Below are 17,247 nucleotides of genomic sequence, written 5' to 3'. Positions count from 1 at the left end.
TATGACTGAGAATTAAACTGCACCCACTCTCTACACGTTTCCTGAACTCACAAAGCACTGTTTCCTGAGGAATTCATGTTCTCTTATTCTGGCAGCCTCTTGGGCAACTTTTGACTTCTTCGGAGTCATACCACTACTGTTAATACCCTAAGGAGACAGCTGTGACCCACAGGGATGACTCAAACCTGTGACTAAGTGCCAAAAGCTGAGTTATAACCAAACACTACCTGCTGACTGAAATGTAGGAATGACATAGTACATGTTGGTCCATAAAGGTTAATACAACATCTATGCAAGTACTTAGCAAGCCATACAAATAATTTCATTGTTAACTATCTTTATACAGCTAGATAAGAAAATTGATTCTGAAAAAAAACCCTAGAAAACTGAACTATAGCATGTAAACCTATACATATATTTTGCTTGCACAGTGGGAACAGCAACATACTTCATCCACAGAACTCTCCCTTCCCGCCATGATAGGTACACAGCTTTAATTTCAGAGCCTTGAATTCACATGGACCAAGAGAACTACAGGACTACAGGTTCCCAGAAGTGTCAAACTCCATGATTTATTACATAGTGCCATTAGAGTTCCTTATTTAATCCATTAATTTCACCTTTCTTTTAGGACACTGAAATGTAGACTAAATCCCAGGACCAATAAATTTTCCATGTTCTCCTCTAACACATTAGTTTCCTTATTCCTGCTTCTGCAACCTAGCACATGGTTAGGTGGTTACCTTGCCCCTTGGCTACTCTAAGCAGTAAATTCACCACACCTACTCACTGTAGGCTGAGAGAACATTAAGTCTCCTACTTTGTCTCTTAAACCCAAGTGCATTACAATCACAAAGCAAATCCTCCTTCTCTTTATGATATCCCACTGTGTCCAACAGTCCAAACTGAGGTCTGGTAGCCTATGTGGAAAATACAAGAAACACAGTCTCACGATTTAATTGGGGCTCTTGTCCCCCAACAGAATTTATCTTGCACGACACATTCACACTAGGTGGCAGCATTCCTGCAGCTTGCCAGGTCCCCAGCTTATGAATATGCACCCTCCGGTATATCTCTTAAAATACAGACTGTTTCTCTTCGTTTTCTTTTAAAAGTGAAATGAAATGGGGCTGAAAAGCAGGAAGAACTGAAGCATGGAAAAGACACGACAGCAAGCAGAGAACAACTTTAGTTTGGTTCAGCAAATCCTTGAGACACAGAGTGTCAGAGGCTGGTGGACACTTCACAATGTTCCTTTTCTTATGCTCTTCCTCAGGCTTCTGCTGTTGGCCACTATCCCTTGGCTGGATGGTCTGGTCCAGTGTGCCTGTTCTTATATATGGAAAGCATTTTTTACAAATGATACTAAAAATACTGTGGATCAACATAATGAATGGTTTTGGGAGTTAGAAATAAGAAGTCCCTTTCAGAACTAAAAGCTGAAGAAAGCTGGTTCAACTTTGCCCTCAACAATTTTCTGTTTTCATAGACATCTGAACTCTGGCAGCTGTAGCTATGCGTCTGAGGTGTCAACTTCATGTGGCTGAGCAGTGAAATCCTATAAGCCATCTGCCTGTCAGCAGTGCAATGATTTCCGGATAGAACTTCAGTCATCCAGGGCCAGAACCTTACCGAATTGTGTGAAAGCCAGAAACCTGAAACGGAGAGTAGGGGCTCTGTACAGCCTCCAACAGCTGCTTAGTCCAGCAAGCACCTTTGCAAATGTCTCTAATGCCAAGAAACAATCGAAGGCATTACGCTGAAGAGCACCAATGATTCCCTGGGCCTGCTGTTACCTAGCAGGTCTGACCTGTCCCAGCCACCCTAACTTACATATCAGCTTTCATCTCCAGCCCAACAAACAGAAAGAAAAAAAGAAAGAGGATGGAGAAGGATCAGAAGAAAGGATGCAAAGACAGCCCTTGGCATGGGCAAGAAGAGAGGCATGATTTGGGATGCAGCATGGAGGATACAGAGCTCACCGAGTTTTTAACAGGGTGCAAGGCAGTATCTTGCATGAAGGAGTGAGTATGGGTGGGAAGGGTATGGAAGGGTCATGGGCAAACCCTGACGTATATAGGGATGGGAAAGCATCATGTGGACAGCTGATGTGCTGCAGGTGACCTGCATAATGGTACATAGGAAATCCCAGGCATTTCTCAAAAAAAAAAAAAAAAAAGTACAATTTAACTATGCCACATCCTGTATGCAAAAAAACCCCAACAAAACCCAAAAGGACTCCCCTGTCTTAAAACTGGTTATGCTCTATTTGTAAGACCAGAGGCGAATAGTGCATACAGAGAAAGCACGCTAGGGAAACAGTCATCACAAAGGGATATCTCTGTACTCCAATGGACAACATGCAAAATCATTTGAGATTGTTTTAATATTGCGATATGGAAGTGGTTTTGAAAAAACTCTGACATAAAGATGGCTTTCAGTTGTCAGTCAAATGCCACATTTGCAAGATGTTCAGATAACAGGTTTCAAAACAAGAAATTTGGGATTACCAGCGTGCTTTCAGCACCCCTCTCCAGCAGTAGACAGCAAACAGATGACTATCAGAATCAACACTAGAAATACAGGTAAACTGCTGCCCCAAAGATACTAAATCCACAACACAGTCTATAGGTCACCAAGGTTATAGCCAGCTCTATGGGTAGCCTTACTTTTTTTCAGTTGTGAGGTATTTGCTCCCAAGAATGAGCTGTTTTTTTCCTAGATACCTTTGAATTTTCTCCTTGCACAGTTCTTTAGAGGCTATTACAAGGAAACTGAGGCAGAATTATAGGAAAGGTATAGAAGAGGCATAGCAGAGGCAGTTTCTGAGTCGGGTTTGCAGTACTATCTACCAGGAGCCCCAGGCCCCTTCAGCAGAGCTGCTGCTCAGCCCTCAGCGCCCAGCCTGTACCTCTGCAGAGGCTGCAGGTTCCCTGCAGCCGGTGTGGTTTCTGCACACAGGAGGCTTCACAACTGCACAATTTAAATATACATTCATATACAATACGCAATGTTCTTCAGACTGACCCGTCCAGGAGTGACAGCTAGTCTCTCAGCCCTCTCCCTGAGATAAACTCACATAGTCCACCTTTATTTTTTACTGTAATTCCTACGTTACAGTGATAATTCAATCACGCTACATTGCCTCTCCTGCAGGCAAACCGAGGACGGCCATCCAGCTGTACAGAGCTACATGCATGCAGACGCACACAGCAGCAGCCCTCATGATTCCTGTGTTGGAGAGGGCTTCTTCAAGCAGGCCATCAAAAAATTTTATGGAAACATGGTTTATAAAGCAAAGGAAGAAATATGTCAAAATACAGTTAGGCTAGCAAGCTGAAATAAAGTATCTCTGAGTTTCTTTTGATCCTGACTGCATGATAAGGGGTTCAATACTGCTGATGCTGCTGTCTTCTTTGGTAAAGAGTTTATTACAAGTTACACAGAAGTGATCCCAGGGTTCCTTATGTAGGGATAAGGGCAAATGGATGTTGGGAGGGTACTGCTCTCCATGGGAGTGCCAGGCCTGCCCACACAGTCTGAGGAAGGACCATCTCTGGTGACTGAGGAAGCAGCAGCTGCAGTAAGGTCACTGTGAACTAGGCTGACAGAGTAGCTCAGATGAGCTCTCCACAAATGCATGATTAAGATATTCCAAAAGTGACTTTGAGCACTTTCTGGTTTTAAGGAATTTAAATGGGCCTCATTGGCAGAAAGGGCCAATGCTGGCCCTCTGCAACATGGTGGGAACTTTATCTTTTATCAAGGCAGACATTCACACCGATGTAGGGTACATATGCTGCCACAAAACTTAGCCACCGCTATATCGTCCTCATACCCTATTCTGCATCTTAAAATAACTGTGAAGAGCAGGTGGCTGTTGCAACCCATTGTTCCCCTGTTTGACAGGAACAGTTTGTGAATATTTAACACCTTGCTGAAGGTTTGTTTCTTCGAGACAGAGGAATAGCTACCACATGCAATTAAGCACCAGGCAGAACTCAATTTTAAAGAGCATTACCGGGCCTTGCATTTCTTGTGCAAGTAGCTCTCTTTCTGTAAATGATGTTGTATGGTTAAGTCAAATTTGGTGGTGGGTTGTTTTTTTTTTAATACACGTTTGCAGGCACCAAATTCAAGTACTCAGAGGTAGAAACATACAGCTCTACAGGACAGGTCCCAGAAGCACTCCAGCTACTGTAGCACAGGCTGCTGCAAAGATCTATAACTGCATGGGCTAGTTTCTCTGAATACTGCCTTCCTCTCTCCAGTCTGTCCATGAGTAAGACTACTGCTTTTTGACACTGATCACTGCTCTTGAAGGTAGTCTCCAAAGGCTATCAGAAGCAGCAAGGCACACTAGGTTATTAAGCACAGCTGATAAGCACAGCTAGGAAATGCATCTAGGAAACCACCTGAGATGTTACATACACCGCATGCAGCTCATTGCTTTGTGGGATGTGCAGCTATTGGGCTCCTCCTATGAAGGTATACCAAAGGAAAGGTTAAATGAAAGCTACAGCTCACACTGAGTTGTGGTGATGGCCAGGCACGTAGTTTAGTTGACAAGGAGTGCACAAAAGACATCCCAAATTACAGTAGAAACAAACAACAGCAGAGTATCACTTCATTGAGCAGTGTTGCCCAGGTACCTCCACTTCACTGCATCCTCTCAAGAGCCTCCTCACAACTATTTCTTCCTCAGATCTTGTACCCATAGGCTGTAAGTCAATTCCCACCCCTGCCTTTGCTGCAAGTGAGAACAGACACCCCTTGGAAATGTATGGAGGCCCTCCCAGCTTCTTTCATTGACTCTGAAAGAGAATTCGGCACATGCGCGAACTTTAACTTTGGCTAAGATTATCTTAAAGATAAAAAACTCATGTGGGGCTGGTCACCAACACAATACCTTTCTAGCCATCTCTAGCTCATCTCAGATGGGCAAAAAATCTGAGAGAAAATTGTCACTAGAATATTTTTGCCCCAGAGAAAACAGAAAAACTAGAAGGAATTGGAAAATCTAGTACTGACACAAAATATGCATGAGTGGTTAAAAAAGGTAAGCAGTAAATACAGATTAAGTTTTAATTCTGTGAATAATTTTTGAAAAATCCATTTGATTCTGGACTTTTCAGATGAATGGCCACGTGTAAGTGAATTTGAACTGGATCTTGAGAACACAGCTTGTTCATACTATTGTATCTGTAGTAGTATCGCTCAAGAATCAAAACAAAGGAGTAATTTCACACCATGTTGCTTTGGTAAACAACAACTTTGAAAGTGAGGCAGCATCACAGGCTTCAGCACTCATAAATAAAGCAAACTGCTGCTTTCACATTTCCTTTGAAAGATAAGACGACTGCGTTCCCCTAAGATGTGACACCGTCTAGTAAGTGACTATTTTCTTGACTTTAGGTGAATAGGTAGACAGTTTAAAAGAGAAACAACAACAAAAGTTTTAATATTTAGAAATATTCAAACCTGAAAGATTTCGTTAGTACCATACATATTTTCCATCCTAATATGCAAAATTTACGAGAAAGGTGTGTGTGGGTTATTCAGACTGTTGAAGATCCTGATTTTGCATTCTAATTTTGTTTTTAAATCTTCTCCAGTGCCTTGTTATTGCAGTAGCTCTCTGGTTTACACTTGCTAGTTTTTGAAAAAGATCTTTATGCAAATTTTTTTGATATCTGGAACTCAGAGGGTGTATGCTAATGACGCCCTTTCCATTTATGCTATAAAATCTGCTCTTCCAACTGGTATGCGCTTGAAAACCTCTCATCTCTTCCAACAAATATATATAAGAGATAATTTCACCTTTTCTGATTACAACCTCAAAACCCTTTTGTAATGAAATCAGTTAATTTCTAAGCAAGGCACATGACTCTGACAAGCATTACATATCTTTCTGTTTATAGTCTGTATTTACTGCTAAAATTACTTTTTATTTAGACTTCGCAAAAAAAAAAAGAGTGATCTATATTGGATTTTCTGTTTGGAACACTGGGACAACAGAAAGGAACAATTGGCAAGATCATTATTACTGCTTTTTACACCCTGCTTTTCAGGTGTAGCTACTAAAGCAGGATAGCTGATCAGCACAACAGAAATTAGACCGTGGAGACTAAACAGGGGAAAATCCCTGTAATACGACTACCAGCTCCTGTGATACCCAATTCCCAGAGTGGTGGAAACGGCAAGTAGCCTTGTTCTGGTCACAGGATGACAACTATCTATGCTAGGGCAAACCAGGATAGCTTGTTCTGACTCTCCATTACTTGCTTGCATTTCCATTTCATTAATTCGAGAGTTAATTTGAACAGAACCAGACCTCAAAGCAAATCCTGTATTAACACACTGGACACTGCATGGCTCTCTTTAGCTCACTTTTCTACCCGTGATGTCGTTTCTATCCAGTTTAAGCTTCTATTAAACTTCTAAATCTTTTTAGAACCTAGACTCAGTCCATACAGACTGTAAAAATCCCCTGCAAATAAACTAATCCTGCTTGCTATTCTGATCAGGGAATTTTCTTCCTCCTCCCTCGCTCCCTCCCTCCCTCGCTCCCTCCCTCCATACCTAACACAATGCTTTCCCACTATCCCACTTCAAGTAGAATGATTACTGCTGTTCTTTCCTTTGAGGAAAGCTGGAATAACTCCATGAATGACTAGTCTGACAAGGCGTAACATCTCTGAAGTTTGAGAGAGCGAACAATGTGGATTCTAACTTAGGTGTGTGAGTAATGAGCAGGATGCTTTAAAAGGTTCTGGCTAGAAAAATACCAGGTAACATAATAACAATGCATCATGACATGAAAATTAAAACCTTTTCAAAGGAAATTGCTGGGCTTTCTTTCTCTTAAAAGTTACCATCCACTGTGGGGGACAGAGGGGAAGAAAAAAGCTTACTGGTCTGTGTTTTAGTGAAGTGGAGAGGCTAGTCTACAGAAGGTAAGAATCTCTCCCTGTGTTTTTAACTTCCATACTGCTTCATACACACTTGCTGCGCGTTTTCAGTACCAAAGATTGAAAAAGTTCGGCAGACGTGGCCAGCTGATCCAGAAACTGTTCAGCCTCATAATACAGGATCAGCCTTTAAGAGAGCCTTCTTGAATAACTCTGAGCTGTAACTTCAGATTGTCTGGAACACAACAGCTGAGATATAGTTTTTGGCTTTTGTAGTCTTTTTCAGCTCCTTAGTGCTCTCCAGCATTAAAAAAAAAACAAAAAAGATAAAAAAAAAGATATTTGGGCTAGAAATTTCCACACCTGACTTTGCCTCAAAAATGAGTGTACAGTTCTGCAAGGTTAACCTATTTGTAGGACCAATTTGTAGGACTTTTCCCTAGAGGGGTTGGTAATCAGGCATTTGAGACTAATTTCTCCTGCTGTCAAATCACGAAGGAACTTAAATGGCTACATTCAGACAGGATAAAGAAGGAAAAGAAAGAAAACTTAAGGCCTTTAAGATCACAAGAATGGAAGATGAAAATACATTTCTAGAGCATCAGCTGAAAGGTCACATTCATGGACCCCCAATTAATCCTTTGCTATCTGTTTGATCATGTCAGTTACCTCACCTCTGTCCTAAAACATGATCCATAAATTCTGAGTTTAGGAGTCCAGCTAACTGAGGAATTTAAAGCATATGACATGTTAAAAAACATTTTAACTTAGATCTCTTCTGCAGCATTCTGTCCTCTTATCGATATGTGGATCTGCTCACATCAGCATGTGGGGGAGATAAGAATAACAGAAGCCAGTGGCTGCTATTTGTATGTAAGAAAATTCTTCACAGCTGGGGTTCAAAAATTATCCTAGCCTGGCTTCCATATGAAATCCATAGTAAAACTCCCATCTGCTTTCACCAAAAACCAATTAGTGTATTACTGCCTGAATTTGAAATTTCCTGTAAAGAACATTAATGTAATAGGAAAAAAGTTACTTAAAATGTTAAATATTTTGGTCTGTCCAGAGAGATAATGCTGTATCTTACTATGGGAAAAAAAAACCCTACTATGGATTTAAAAGAAATTGTCGTTTTAAAAGAGTCAGTAGGACTCTCCTAAAGGCTAACTTCCAGTAAGCCTGGACACCAGAAAGATCTGTACTACTTTAGTAAGGCTACTAATGCAATGTTATGCTGTCAAATTACAAAACTGTGCCTGGTGATTACTTTGTTTCAGCTTAGAGGAAAACACCTTTCCTTTACAAGAAAGAGGCAAGAAACACCAGCTGACTGCTGCTGCAAAGAGTACGTAAAATAACACACAGTGCTTCCTTTTGTTTCGGTATACATTGCCTTGATGTTGTTGAGCCTAACTCACTGTTGCAGGTTATCTTCATCCCATGCTTGGCCTCCATCTGAATTGAAAAGTAAAGTATTTTGTAAAGAGCCAGTATCTTTTCAAAAGGGGCACGCAGTTTTATAGTACTTCTCTGGCGACTAACAGGCTGCAGTGGCTCTGCCTCTTGGCCCCACAGAAACTACTTTTTTGGGTAATGTTCAATCTGCTGCAGGTTATAACAGGCGAGGCCTTTCTGCCAGTCTAAGTGATTCAGAGGTGAATTCTGCTAATCTTATGCTGAGTAATATCTCGTAGTAGGATGAGTCCTATGGTAACACGTTTTGTAGCTCAGGAGAGAGGACATTTAACCTTAGGCTATATCTTTGAAAACCCCATTAACCTGCCTCACAAAAGACTTCATTTACAAGGTAAACAGCTTGCAAATCTGGTTGTTGCTGTTACTCTCATGTGCTGGTGACAGCGCTGACAGAAAAGAGCCCCTTGCCTTGGAAAGCTGACACTGTGATACTGCATCAGCTCTGGAGAGGTGGTGTGATGGAGAGGGGTTGACAGAGAAGTGATCACTCCTCTGACAGTAATACAGATGTTTGAAACAGACCAAGTAAAATCAAGTGGGGAAGAGATGTTAATGAAAATCCTCCATGTTTCACTTGAGAAGGGGTAAGGAAGATGTGCCGGCATCTGACGATGTGACTAACATCTAAACAATGAGCTAAGGCTGAACTCTAAAGCGCTCACGGAGACTCAAACCCTACTTTCTGAGACAGGTCCAACCCCAGCCAAACAACTCTTGGTGCTCAGAGCCTGCAACCTGAGCCTAAAGGCTGAATTAGGCAAAACGAGTTCTGTTTCTCTCATGGGTTCCCCCAGGGTCCCTTGACCCAAACACTAAACAACTGATGTATTTGAAAGCTTCAGCTCTATTCTGTTTTCAGAAGCATCTGTAATTGTCTTGTTTAGCTTTTGAGTCACTGTCAGTACAAATAAGGTAACAGATGATATGTTTAAATTCACCAGCCGTTGTGTTTGGGTCTTGACTGACAAGACAACCCTCTTCAGCAAATAAATGTATTTGCTTTTGTCTGTTATGGATGTTTTACTACAGCTTTTATCTGTTATCACTTAGGATTTTGTCTGTCTCCTGGATGCATTAGGATTTAATTATTTGCTCAGTAAAAAAAAATCTCAATGTGTCTCCTTACAGGCTGCCTTTAAAAAGAAGACAACATGGCAACTACAGATCCTACTGACTTTTATTATAACTTCTCCATCGATCCCAATGAAAATGGTAGTGAGAATTTTCACACATTTACAAGAGCCTTCCTACCCTGTATGTACTCTGTTGTCTTCACCCTTGGGCTAGCAGGAAACGCGCTAGTCTTTGTCATACTAGTTTTCTATGAGAAACTGAAAATGCTGACAGATGTATTTTTGCTGAACTTGGCTATAGCTGACTGGATCTTCCTTTGGACGCTGCCATTCTGGGCATATTCTGCTGCTCAGGAGTGGACTTTTGGCACTGTGGCATGTCGTATTATACGGGGCTTGTATACTCTGAACTTGTACACTTCAATGTTAACTCTAACTTCTATCACCTTTGACCGGCTTATTGCTATTACTTTTGCCACCAAAGCACATATGTGTCAAACCAAACGAATGACATGGGGCAAATTAATCTGTGTCTTGATCTGGGTGATCTCACTAGCATTTGCTGCACCGCAGTTTATTTTTAGTGAGGTATTCAGTATTGATAAGGCAATATGTCAGGAAGAATATCCAAACCATCACACAGAACTGGTTCTTGAAGTGATCCAAGTGACCCTTGGCTATTTTATTCCCGTGCTAGCCATGATCATCTGCTACTCACTAATTATTAGAACCTTACTGCACGCCAAGAGTTTTCAAAAGAACAAATCTCTGAAAAAAATATTTTCTGTAGTTGTCATATTTATTCTTACTCAGTCACCCTATACTTTCTTGAAACTGATAAAGATCATAGACTGGAGCTTTAACTTGAACAGCAGCTTTGAATATGCAATCATCATAACAGAAGCTCTTGCTTATTTCCACGGCTGTCTTAACCCTGTTCTGTATTTCTTCATGGGAGTGAAATTCAGGAGGAACTTACAGAAAATTATTAAAAAATCAAGATGCTTCAAAGGGCAAGTTACAGCTAAACAGTGGCAAACCAATGAAGAGGAAGGCTCTAAAACCTTTACTGCCTCAAATAATGCAGATGCAACAAGCATGTACCCTCTATAAAAGTGCCTAGAAAATCTGGCAACTATTTACAGCTTCTTTTTCCTCTGAGACTGCATTTCAGTCTTCATGCTGGGTTCCATGTGTGGTTGGGTTTTTATGTGGGTGTTTTGTATTTTTCTTTGGGAGAAGTCTCCACATATGCTCCTTTAGTGTTCATCTAAAATTTCTGTAATAAAGCAGCATTTTCATCTGCTTTCCATCTAGTATCAGGTTCATGGTCTCAATCTCCCATACACATCTTTGTATCTTCCTTCTGATAACAGAGCTCATGTTGTCAAATGACTGGATCCCCTGTCAACACAAGGGATATCATACAGCACGTGGGCGCTAACACTGAGTAGCATTTCCTTAGACACAAACTGTCACACCGTAATTCCCACACATTCTTTGCACAATGACATCCTTCCAGTCTGTTTTTCCTGGCATCCCCTCAGCACCCTGGTTCCCTTGCCATGAAACTGTGGAACCCTTAGTAGTTCTCCCTCCTTGTTCCTGCAGTCCCTCCTTTCCACCTCTGGCCTTTTCACTTCCCAGAGGGAGGCAAAAAGGTGCCCAGGGCGCAGGGCAGACTGGGGCAGAAAGTATGCAAAAGCTTTTACAGAGAGTAGCAGAACAGGGGTGGAGACTGGAACAGAGAAGAGAAAGAAGGCATGTTGGAGGGAGCAGAGGGAGAGCTTTATGCAGCTGTGGGCTGCCTATGATAAAGGCAGGGTTGGGTCGGGCCCAAAGGCTGAAAGTCCTTTGCATTACAGCTTTGAAATACCAGTTTTAACCTGTTTCAAACCACTCTTGCAATTACCACGCTCACTCTGGATGTTCCTTTTCTCCCCGTTAACACTCAGTCCCTCCTACCAGATCACTGCAGCTCAGTGGTACCTGACCCTTATCGACACCATTGTGTCCATGTCACCTTTTTCTCCTTAGAAAACAGCTGCTCAGGCAATCCCTTCCTTACCACACAATCTCTTGTTTATCCCATAGTGAAATGGTACAATATCCTTAAAAACAAACTAGGCAGGAACATGCTGTGCTTTCACGTCTGTGCGGCAAGCAAAGCTCCTATCCCGACAAACAGCTGCATGGCAGGGTTTGCCAGCAGAGGGTGGTGAGAGGTGCTCCTGTCCCCACTCCTTGCCCCATCCAGTTCTGTGAATGCTCCAGACCACGTGCAGACCCCCTTTTGGCTACACTGGCATATGCGAGCCATGCCTGCTCACAGGCCTGCCCCACCATGTCAGTTGTAATTAGGTCAGGAAAGAGTGCTATGAGTCATTAAGAAAAAAAAAAAAGAATCAAAACCAAAGAACCACAGTGCAGACAGGCTGAGATGTCCTTTCTACCAAATGCCGTACCAAGGTGTGAACAAACTATTTCCATACCAGGGTAGCAGCATTTTTTTTATTTTTCACATTTCTACCTCCTATGATCTTGATTCTGCTGCTGCAACATTTACTGCAGGCATGTAATTTCTACAATATGTTAAAAAGGAAACACAGTGCAACAGTTTACCCTGGGGACTTTGACCTGGTGCTATATAATATCCTAACCTTTGTTTTAGCATACAACCTGCAACTGTGAATGCTTTATAAATAAAAGAGTTTAAAAATACAACACTTCAAAAGAGAACCCGTGAGCTTTGAAGTAGCAGGATGTGCCGCAATTGCACGACTTATCTCAGCTTCTCACATTAAGATTTTAATCAGGTTGCTCCAAACAACAGACCTGAAAGCATGAAGCGACTGCTGCCTAATCCTAACCTTTAGGAAAGAGCTGCTTCAAGGTCAGCTGGTACAGATCAGGTTATGCTGGTAGCGCATCCATCTTACCTTGCCACACACCTGTGCAGCTCATGACCAAGATGCGTTTTATTTGGTTCTCAACTGACCTGTACCAAAAAAAGCAGTCTCTCAGAATTTGCTCTTGCAAAGTAATGTTGTAATCATTCCATGCCACTTCAGGGAAAGAACTAGGAGGGCAGGGTTAAGTGAAGAGAACAAGCGAAAACTAGAGTAACAGTACGGTAGACACCAAAAGGTGGACAAATAGAAAATAAAATAATTCACTGCTTTGAGCACCAACTCCCATTTCCAATCCAGCAAGGACTCACACCCAGAATAAGGTAAGGTCAGTGTGAAAATCTCAGCCAGACACTCAGCTGGAGTAAGGCTGTAATAAACTATGTCAATAGAGCACGTCTATCACAGATCTTCTCTCTATTTGGACCACCCAGCCTCCTGTCTCTTCCCTCTCTTGGCTGTTCATCTCCCTCCATTTTAAAGCTGCACCAGTTAGTTCAAATCTCTGGCAAAAAAATTAATAGCTTGGACTATTTTCAGCAGAATCCCAATAAAGAAGTCTGTTCTGAAAGCTTACTTATTCGTATGGATTCCTCAGACACGCATCTAGCAACCACAACCTTGGATCCTTTGTGTCTTCCCCAGGCACAATACCAAAGCAAATTCTACCCCATATATTCAGTTTCATTCAAAGAGAACATTAATCGGATGCCAGTGGATTATTTTTCATACTTCAAGACTACCTGAAGCCTCCACATAGAAATCACGCCACATTCAGCTGGACACTTTAAAAAAAAAAAAAAAACAGAACAACAATAAAACCAAAGGTCTGTAGAAAGTCAAGGTGGTCTGCCAGTTCAGTATGGCCAAGAAATCTGCAGTAGCGAAACCAATAGCTCGGAAAGTCCCTGAACTGCAGATCCTTGGAAGGCAGGAGAAAACACACTGGGAAATTATCAGTACATCTGCTGTGTGCTGCTGTCAAAGACAGGACAGAGGGTTAGCAGAGCCTTGGCTCTCATTCAGGAGAGTGGTTCTGGTGTGTTTACCCTCAAACACCTATGGTATCAAATGCTGCACTGATATGCATCAAATGCTCATGTGCCAGGCTACACTCAGGCTTTGGGTGCACATATACTCCTCACCACAGAAACAAGTGAGGAAACTTCTGTGCTGTCATAATCAACACTGCGCTCTGCTTTTTTTCTTCAACACATACCACAGGTACCATCTGCCTCACATATCAGTTTCTGCATCTCCCCCGTAACACAAAACCACCCAATCAAAATGAGATGCTCAAATCAATCAGTGTAGGAAGGCCATTCTCCTGCATTATCCTCCAGTGTTCAGGCTAGTGAGACCTTTCAAACATTGTAAGTGTCATGGGGAAGGGCAGGTGTGGTCTGTGTTCTCTGTAAAGTCTGTCTCAAACTCCAAGTATGACCACAGTAGGACTCTCCCACCGGCTCGTAACACTAATGAGCCGAGAACAACAAAGGATAAAACGCTATTTCCTGGCTTTCCTGCGTATAATCTGTGAACAAGGGCAGATGGACACCCTTTAAAAGTTTGCATGGTATAAGTAGGATGTTGCATGGGCACCCTTCAAGAGCGGTATTCCTGCATTAGTGGCAATCCTTCCTTCCATCCTGAATACTTTGTGGGACAGAGAAATCTAGCCCAATACCAAATCAAAAATATGGTGACACGCACTTATTTCTTTTCTCCTGGCTGTATTCTCCAGAGATAACTCACTTGTGGTATCCCCTCTGCAGACAGCACAAATTCTAAGTAGTAGTACATTACACCTTTTTTCTTCTTAAAACAAATACAAATCCCCCACTGCAAATCGTCCCTTTGCAAAACAAAGGCAACACTAACTTCACAAGAGCCTTGTGAAGCTCAGTATGTTCACGTCTGCCCAACGCATGATAAACACGAATATACTGTCAATGTCAACAGCATACAAAATAGGCAGAATACACAGAACTTTACCAAGAAACAAAAATGTACAATTTTGAAAAGTTTTTTTTTTCCAAATAAACAAGTCTGTACAGTCTGCCTTCTATCCAAGTAGCAAGCCACTGTGGTTTATGCCAGAAATGGGTCTGCTGAGGGCAAAAGAGTCTAGGTCTGCTTTCTCAGCCTTACGCTGGTTAATCTCTTGCTATTTTCAGTTTCACATTTTGATTTACCATGCTTATTTTTCTGCTCAGAAGCAAAACAAGTACAGAATTTAGGTGAAATTGTTTTTTTATTTCTTCGCAAATATATAAAAACTTAAGAAGATTATTATGTAATCTTGATGATTATTCTGTATTTTACAGAACAGAATTTTTGGAAAACATTTGAAAATATTTGAATGATAGTAAACCAGTACTTTGTGTAAACGTGCATATACATTAAACTACAATACCACAACACAGTTTGCAAACCAAGTACTCGGATATTTGGATGCCTTTAGATCCTGTTCATTGCTTATTCATGTAGAAATAGATGTTGAAAAATTACTTAAACCTGCATTGACTCTCATTTTCTTAAGAAAAAGAGAACAAATTTATGCCAGATTGAGCTACACATTTCCTGTTCTTTTTCTTTTCTGTAAGCTGTTATCTTTGAAGTAGTAAGGAATCCCACAGACACAGACCAGTTATTTCATATTCAGTTCCATGACGCCCGTCACAAAAAGTACAAATCTTTCTGTATCTTTTCCACACCCCCTTGTTCTCTTGATATTAAATAATGGTGAGTCGGACAGAAAGTATTGCTTAGCTCCTATTATAAGTTAAGTGTGAATGACCAGTGATCCAGTGTGGCCTGCAAGCTGGTTTTAATGGTGACAGCTGGCCTGGTGACAGCACAGAACTGGGACTACTCCTCTGTGCCATGGTGCAGCAGGTGGAAGGTGAGGATGGAGCTGTCTGGATTTACTAGGTTTGATGCTGACTGTGCAAATAGGCCAAAATTATTTTGTGTTGGTCTACTGAATATGTGGCTGGCAACAGAAGTGTCTTCTCTTTATGCAGGGGTTGGCTATCCCCACTGAATGGAGAAAAACCCACTCAAAACAAAACCCAAAAAAGTCCCCTCTCCACGAAGCAGTGTTTACTCACAGGTCTGTCACGCTTTGATCCAGAGACTCTCTCTCCATCTGACTTTCATTGTGGAGAGAATCTGATTCCTGTACTTGGCACAGCTCCTCATCAGTGATTATATCAAACGCTGCATCATCTGGTAGTTTAGAAGCTTGACTTGCAACTGTGCCATAAAAGGACATGAAAAGAAACATTAACAATATTAGCTGGTTGTCAGAAAAGAAACAAGCAAAACCGTTAAGGGGGAAGACTGGGCCATTCCTCTACCTCTACAGAAGCATTAGCAACTGAAAATCTCAGGCTGACTGACACTCATTTAATATACATGCAAATTTCTGTCAATATCAATCAGATTCAAATATGGGACCAGTCCCACCCTAAAAACACTCCATGAACATGTAGGTGCTTGGAGCTGGAGGTGACCATGTGATTTCTTGGAGAATGTCTAAGAACCATCCTACTGATTTCTCCACAGCATACAAACAATACACTAACCAAAAGCCCTCTCAGACAGTGACACAGGTGATTCCAGTGAAGCTGGTGATCCTTCCTGGTTGGCACTGGATCCAGAGTCATCTGTACTGTCCATAACGACTCTAGGCTTATTAAAACAAGCTCTGCAGCAACGCTCCTTTTTTCCACCAGGCTTTGTCACCATGTAGTTGTTGCAGCAGTAGTAGCAGAAAATGCGACCACACATTCTAGAAATGATTCAAAACCAAAGGTGTTAGAATAGTACCATGTACAGGTGAAACATATCTACATGACAGAGTTTGGGGTTTTGTCATAATTGTCTTGTTCTCTGAAAAAGCCTGAATGCTACATCCATGGCAGAACTCAGACTGTGCTGCTTCCTGAGGTGAAGCAAGTTTTCTTGACAAACACAGGACAGAAATCCCCATTCATACTTTGCTGTCCTAATAAATAGGGAAAACAGAAAAAACATAAAAATACTAAAAAAAAAAAAGTATGTTTAAATATAAAGACATAAAACAATTAAATACCCACAAATATCCAATACAAATAAATAATATATAAAGTACATAAAAAGGAAATGTACTTAACATTACACAGGCCAAATCTCATGCTCAGTTAGAGCAAAACTCTGTATGACTGTAAGGACTGAAGAACATATCTAGATGTCTCTACTTAGTAATCACCCCTTTCCCCTTCAGACAGGGAAGAAGAAACAATCTTGGACAACATACATGCTCATCCATCCCTCCTGCCCTCTCCACTCTGTAGGCTCTCAGTATTAAACCTGTCAACTACTTTTCAATGAACATGTTAAGACTTTCATGAAGAAAACCACCAAACAAGGATGACTGTTATTTGTGAAGTCTTAGTGGTTTTGTTTTTCATAATCATTAAATCCTTACTAGGTGAAAACATGAGCAGGTTTCACAGACTTTAGTAGAAATGAGTAGTTTGGAAATTTTAATCAGAAATGACTTTGTTATTCATTAATCCCCATTGAATGTTCCCTCCATTCATAAGCAATTGAAACAGTCCCAGTACTACATACCTTACGTGATGAATCAGGTCATGAGGACAAAGAACAGTAAAGAGCCAAAACAAACATGTCACTAAGATCCCAAAATGTATCCACTTAAATATATTTGAATAAATATAGATTGGGTAACTAATAACTCCAAGCAGGCAAACTGTTTAGGAAATAATTTAATATTAACTTCTTTTTAAGAGATTACTCTGCAACTGGTAATTATCTCTGAACATACCTAGAGTAAGTAACCAAATTTATAATTGCACAGCATGTTGG

The 17,247-nt window shown here is 41.2% G+C and overlaps 2 protein-coding genes across 10 annotated transcripts in view; one reads left to right on the top strand and one right to left on the bottom strand.

The window, feature by feature from the left end:
* The window catches only part of FYCO1 (FYVE and coiled-coil domain autophagy adaptor 1), a 52,479-nt gene that overhangs the window by 9,151 nt on the left and 26,081 nt on the right, over positions 1-17,247 (bottom strand). For all 6 annotated transcript variants that reach the window (XM_075083421.1, XM_075083415.1, XM_075083420.1 and 3 more), the window contains exons 13-14: positions 15,963-16,168; positions 15,486-15,630 (exon numbers count right to left, since the gene is read on the bottom strand). In XM_075083421.1, coding sequence (XP_074939522.1) covers positions 15,486-15,630; positions 15,963-16,168 — 351 coding nt within the window. The remainder of the gene's footprint in view (positions 1-15,485; positions 15,631-15,962; positions 16,169-17,247) is intronic.
* Positions 5,339-10,777, top strand: CXCR6 (C-X-C motif chemokine receptor 6). Of its 4 annotated transcripts, none has more exons than XM_075083424.1 (5): positions 5,340-5,389; positions 6,072-6,737; positions 6,872-6,956; positions 8,192-8,259; positions 9,519-10,777. In XM_075083424.1, exon 5 carries the CDS (start codon positions 9,542-9,544, stop codon positions 10,574-10,576), a length of 1,035 nt encoding a protein of 344 aa, XP_074939525.1. In that variant the 5' UTR covers positions 5,340-5,389; positions 6,072-6,737; positions 6,872-6,956; positions 8,192-8,259; positions 9,519-9,541; the 3' UTR covers positions 10,577-10,777. The 4 variants fall into 4 exon arrangements, with proteins under 4 accessions (XP_074939526.1, XP_074939525.1, XP_074939524.1 ...); XM_075083423.1 differs by having other exon boundaries at positions 6,648-6,737; positions 9,519-10,774; XM_075083425.1 differs by having other exon boundaries at positions 5,339-6,737; positions 9,519-10,768.

Source organism: Phalacrocorax aristotelis, chromosome 2, assembly GCF_949628215.1.
Source record: "Phalacrocorax aristotelis chromosome 2, bGulAri2.1, whole genome shotgun sequence".
Lineage (NCBI taxonomy): Eukaryota > Metazoa > Chordata > Aves > Suliformes > Phalacrocoracidae > Phalacrocorax > Phalacrocorax aristotelis.
This window is presented reverse-complemented; position numbering and strand designations above follow the sequence as displayed.

Bases quoted from the DNA above. Each gene is read 5' to 3' on its own strand.
- CXCR6 (XM_075083424.1), top strand. From the start codon at position 9,542: ATGGCAACTACAGATCCTACTGACTTTTATTATAACTTCTCCATCGAT.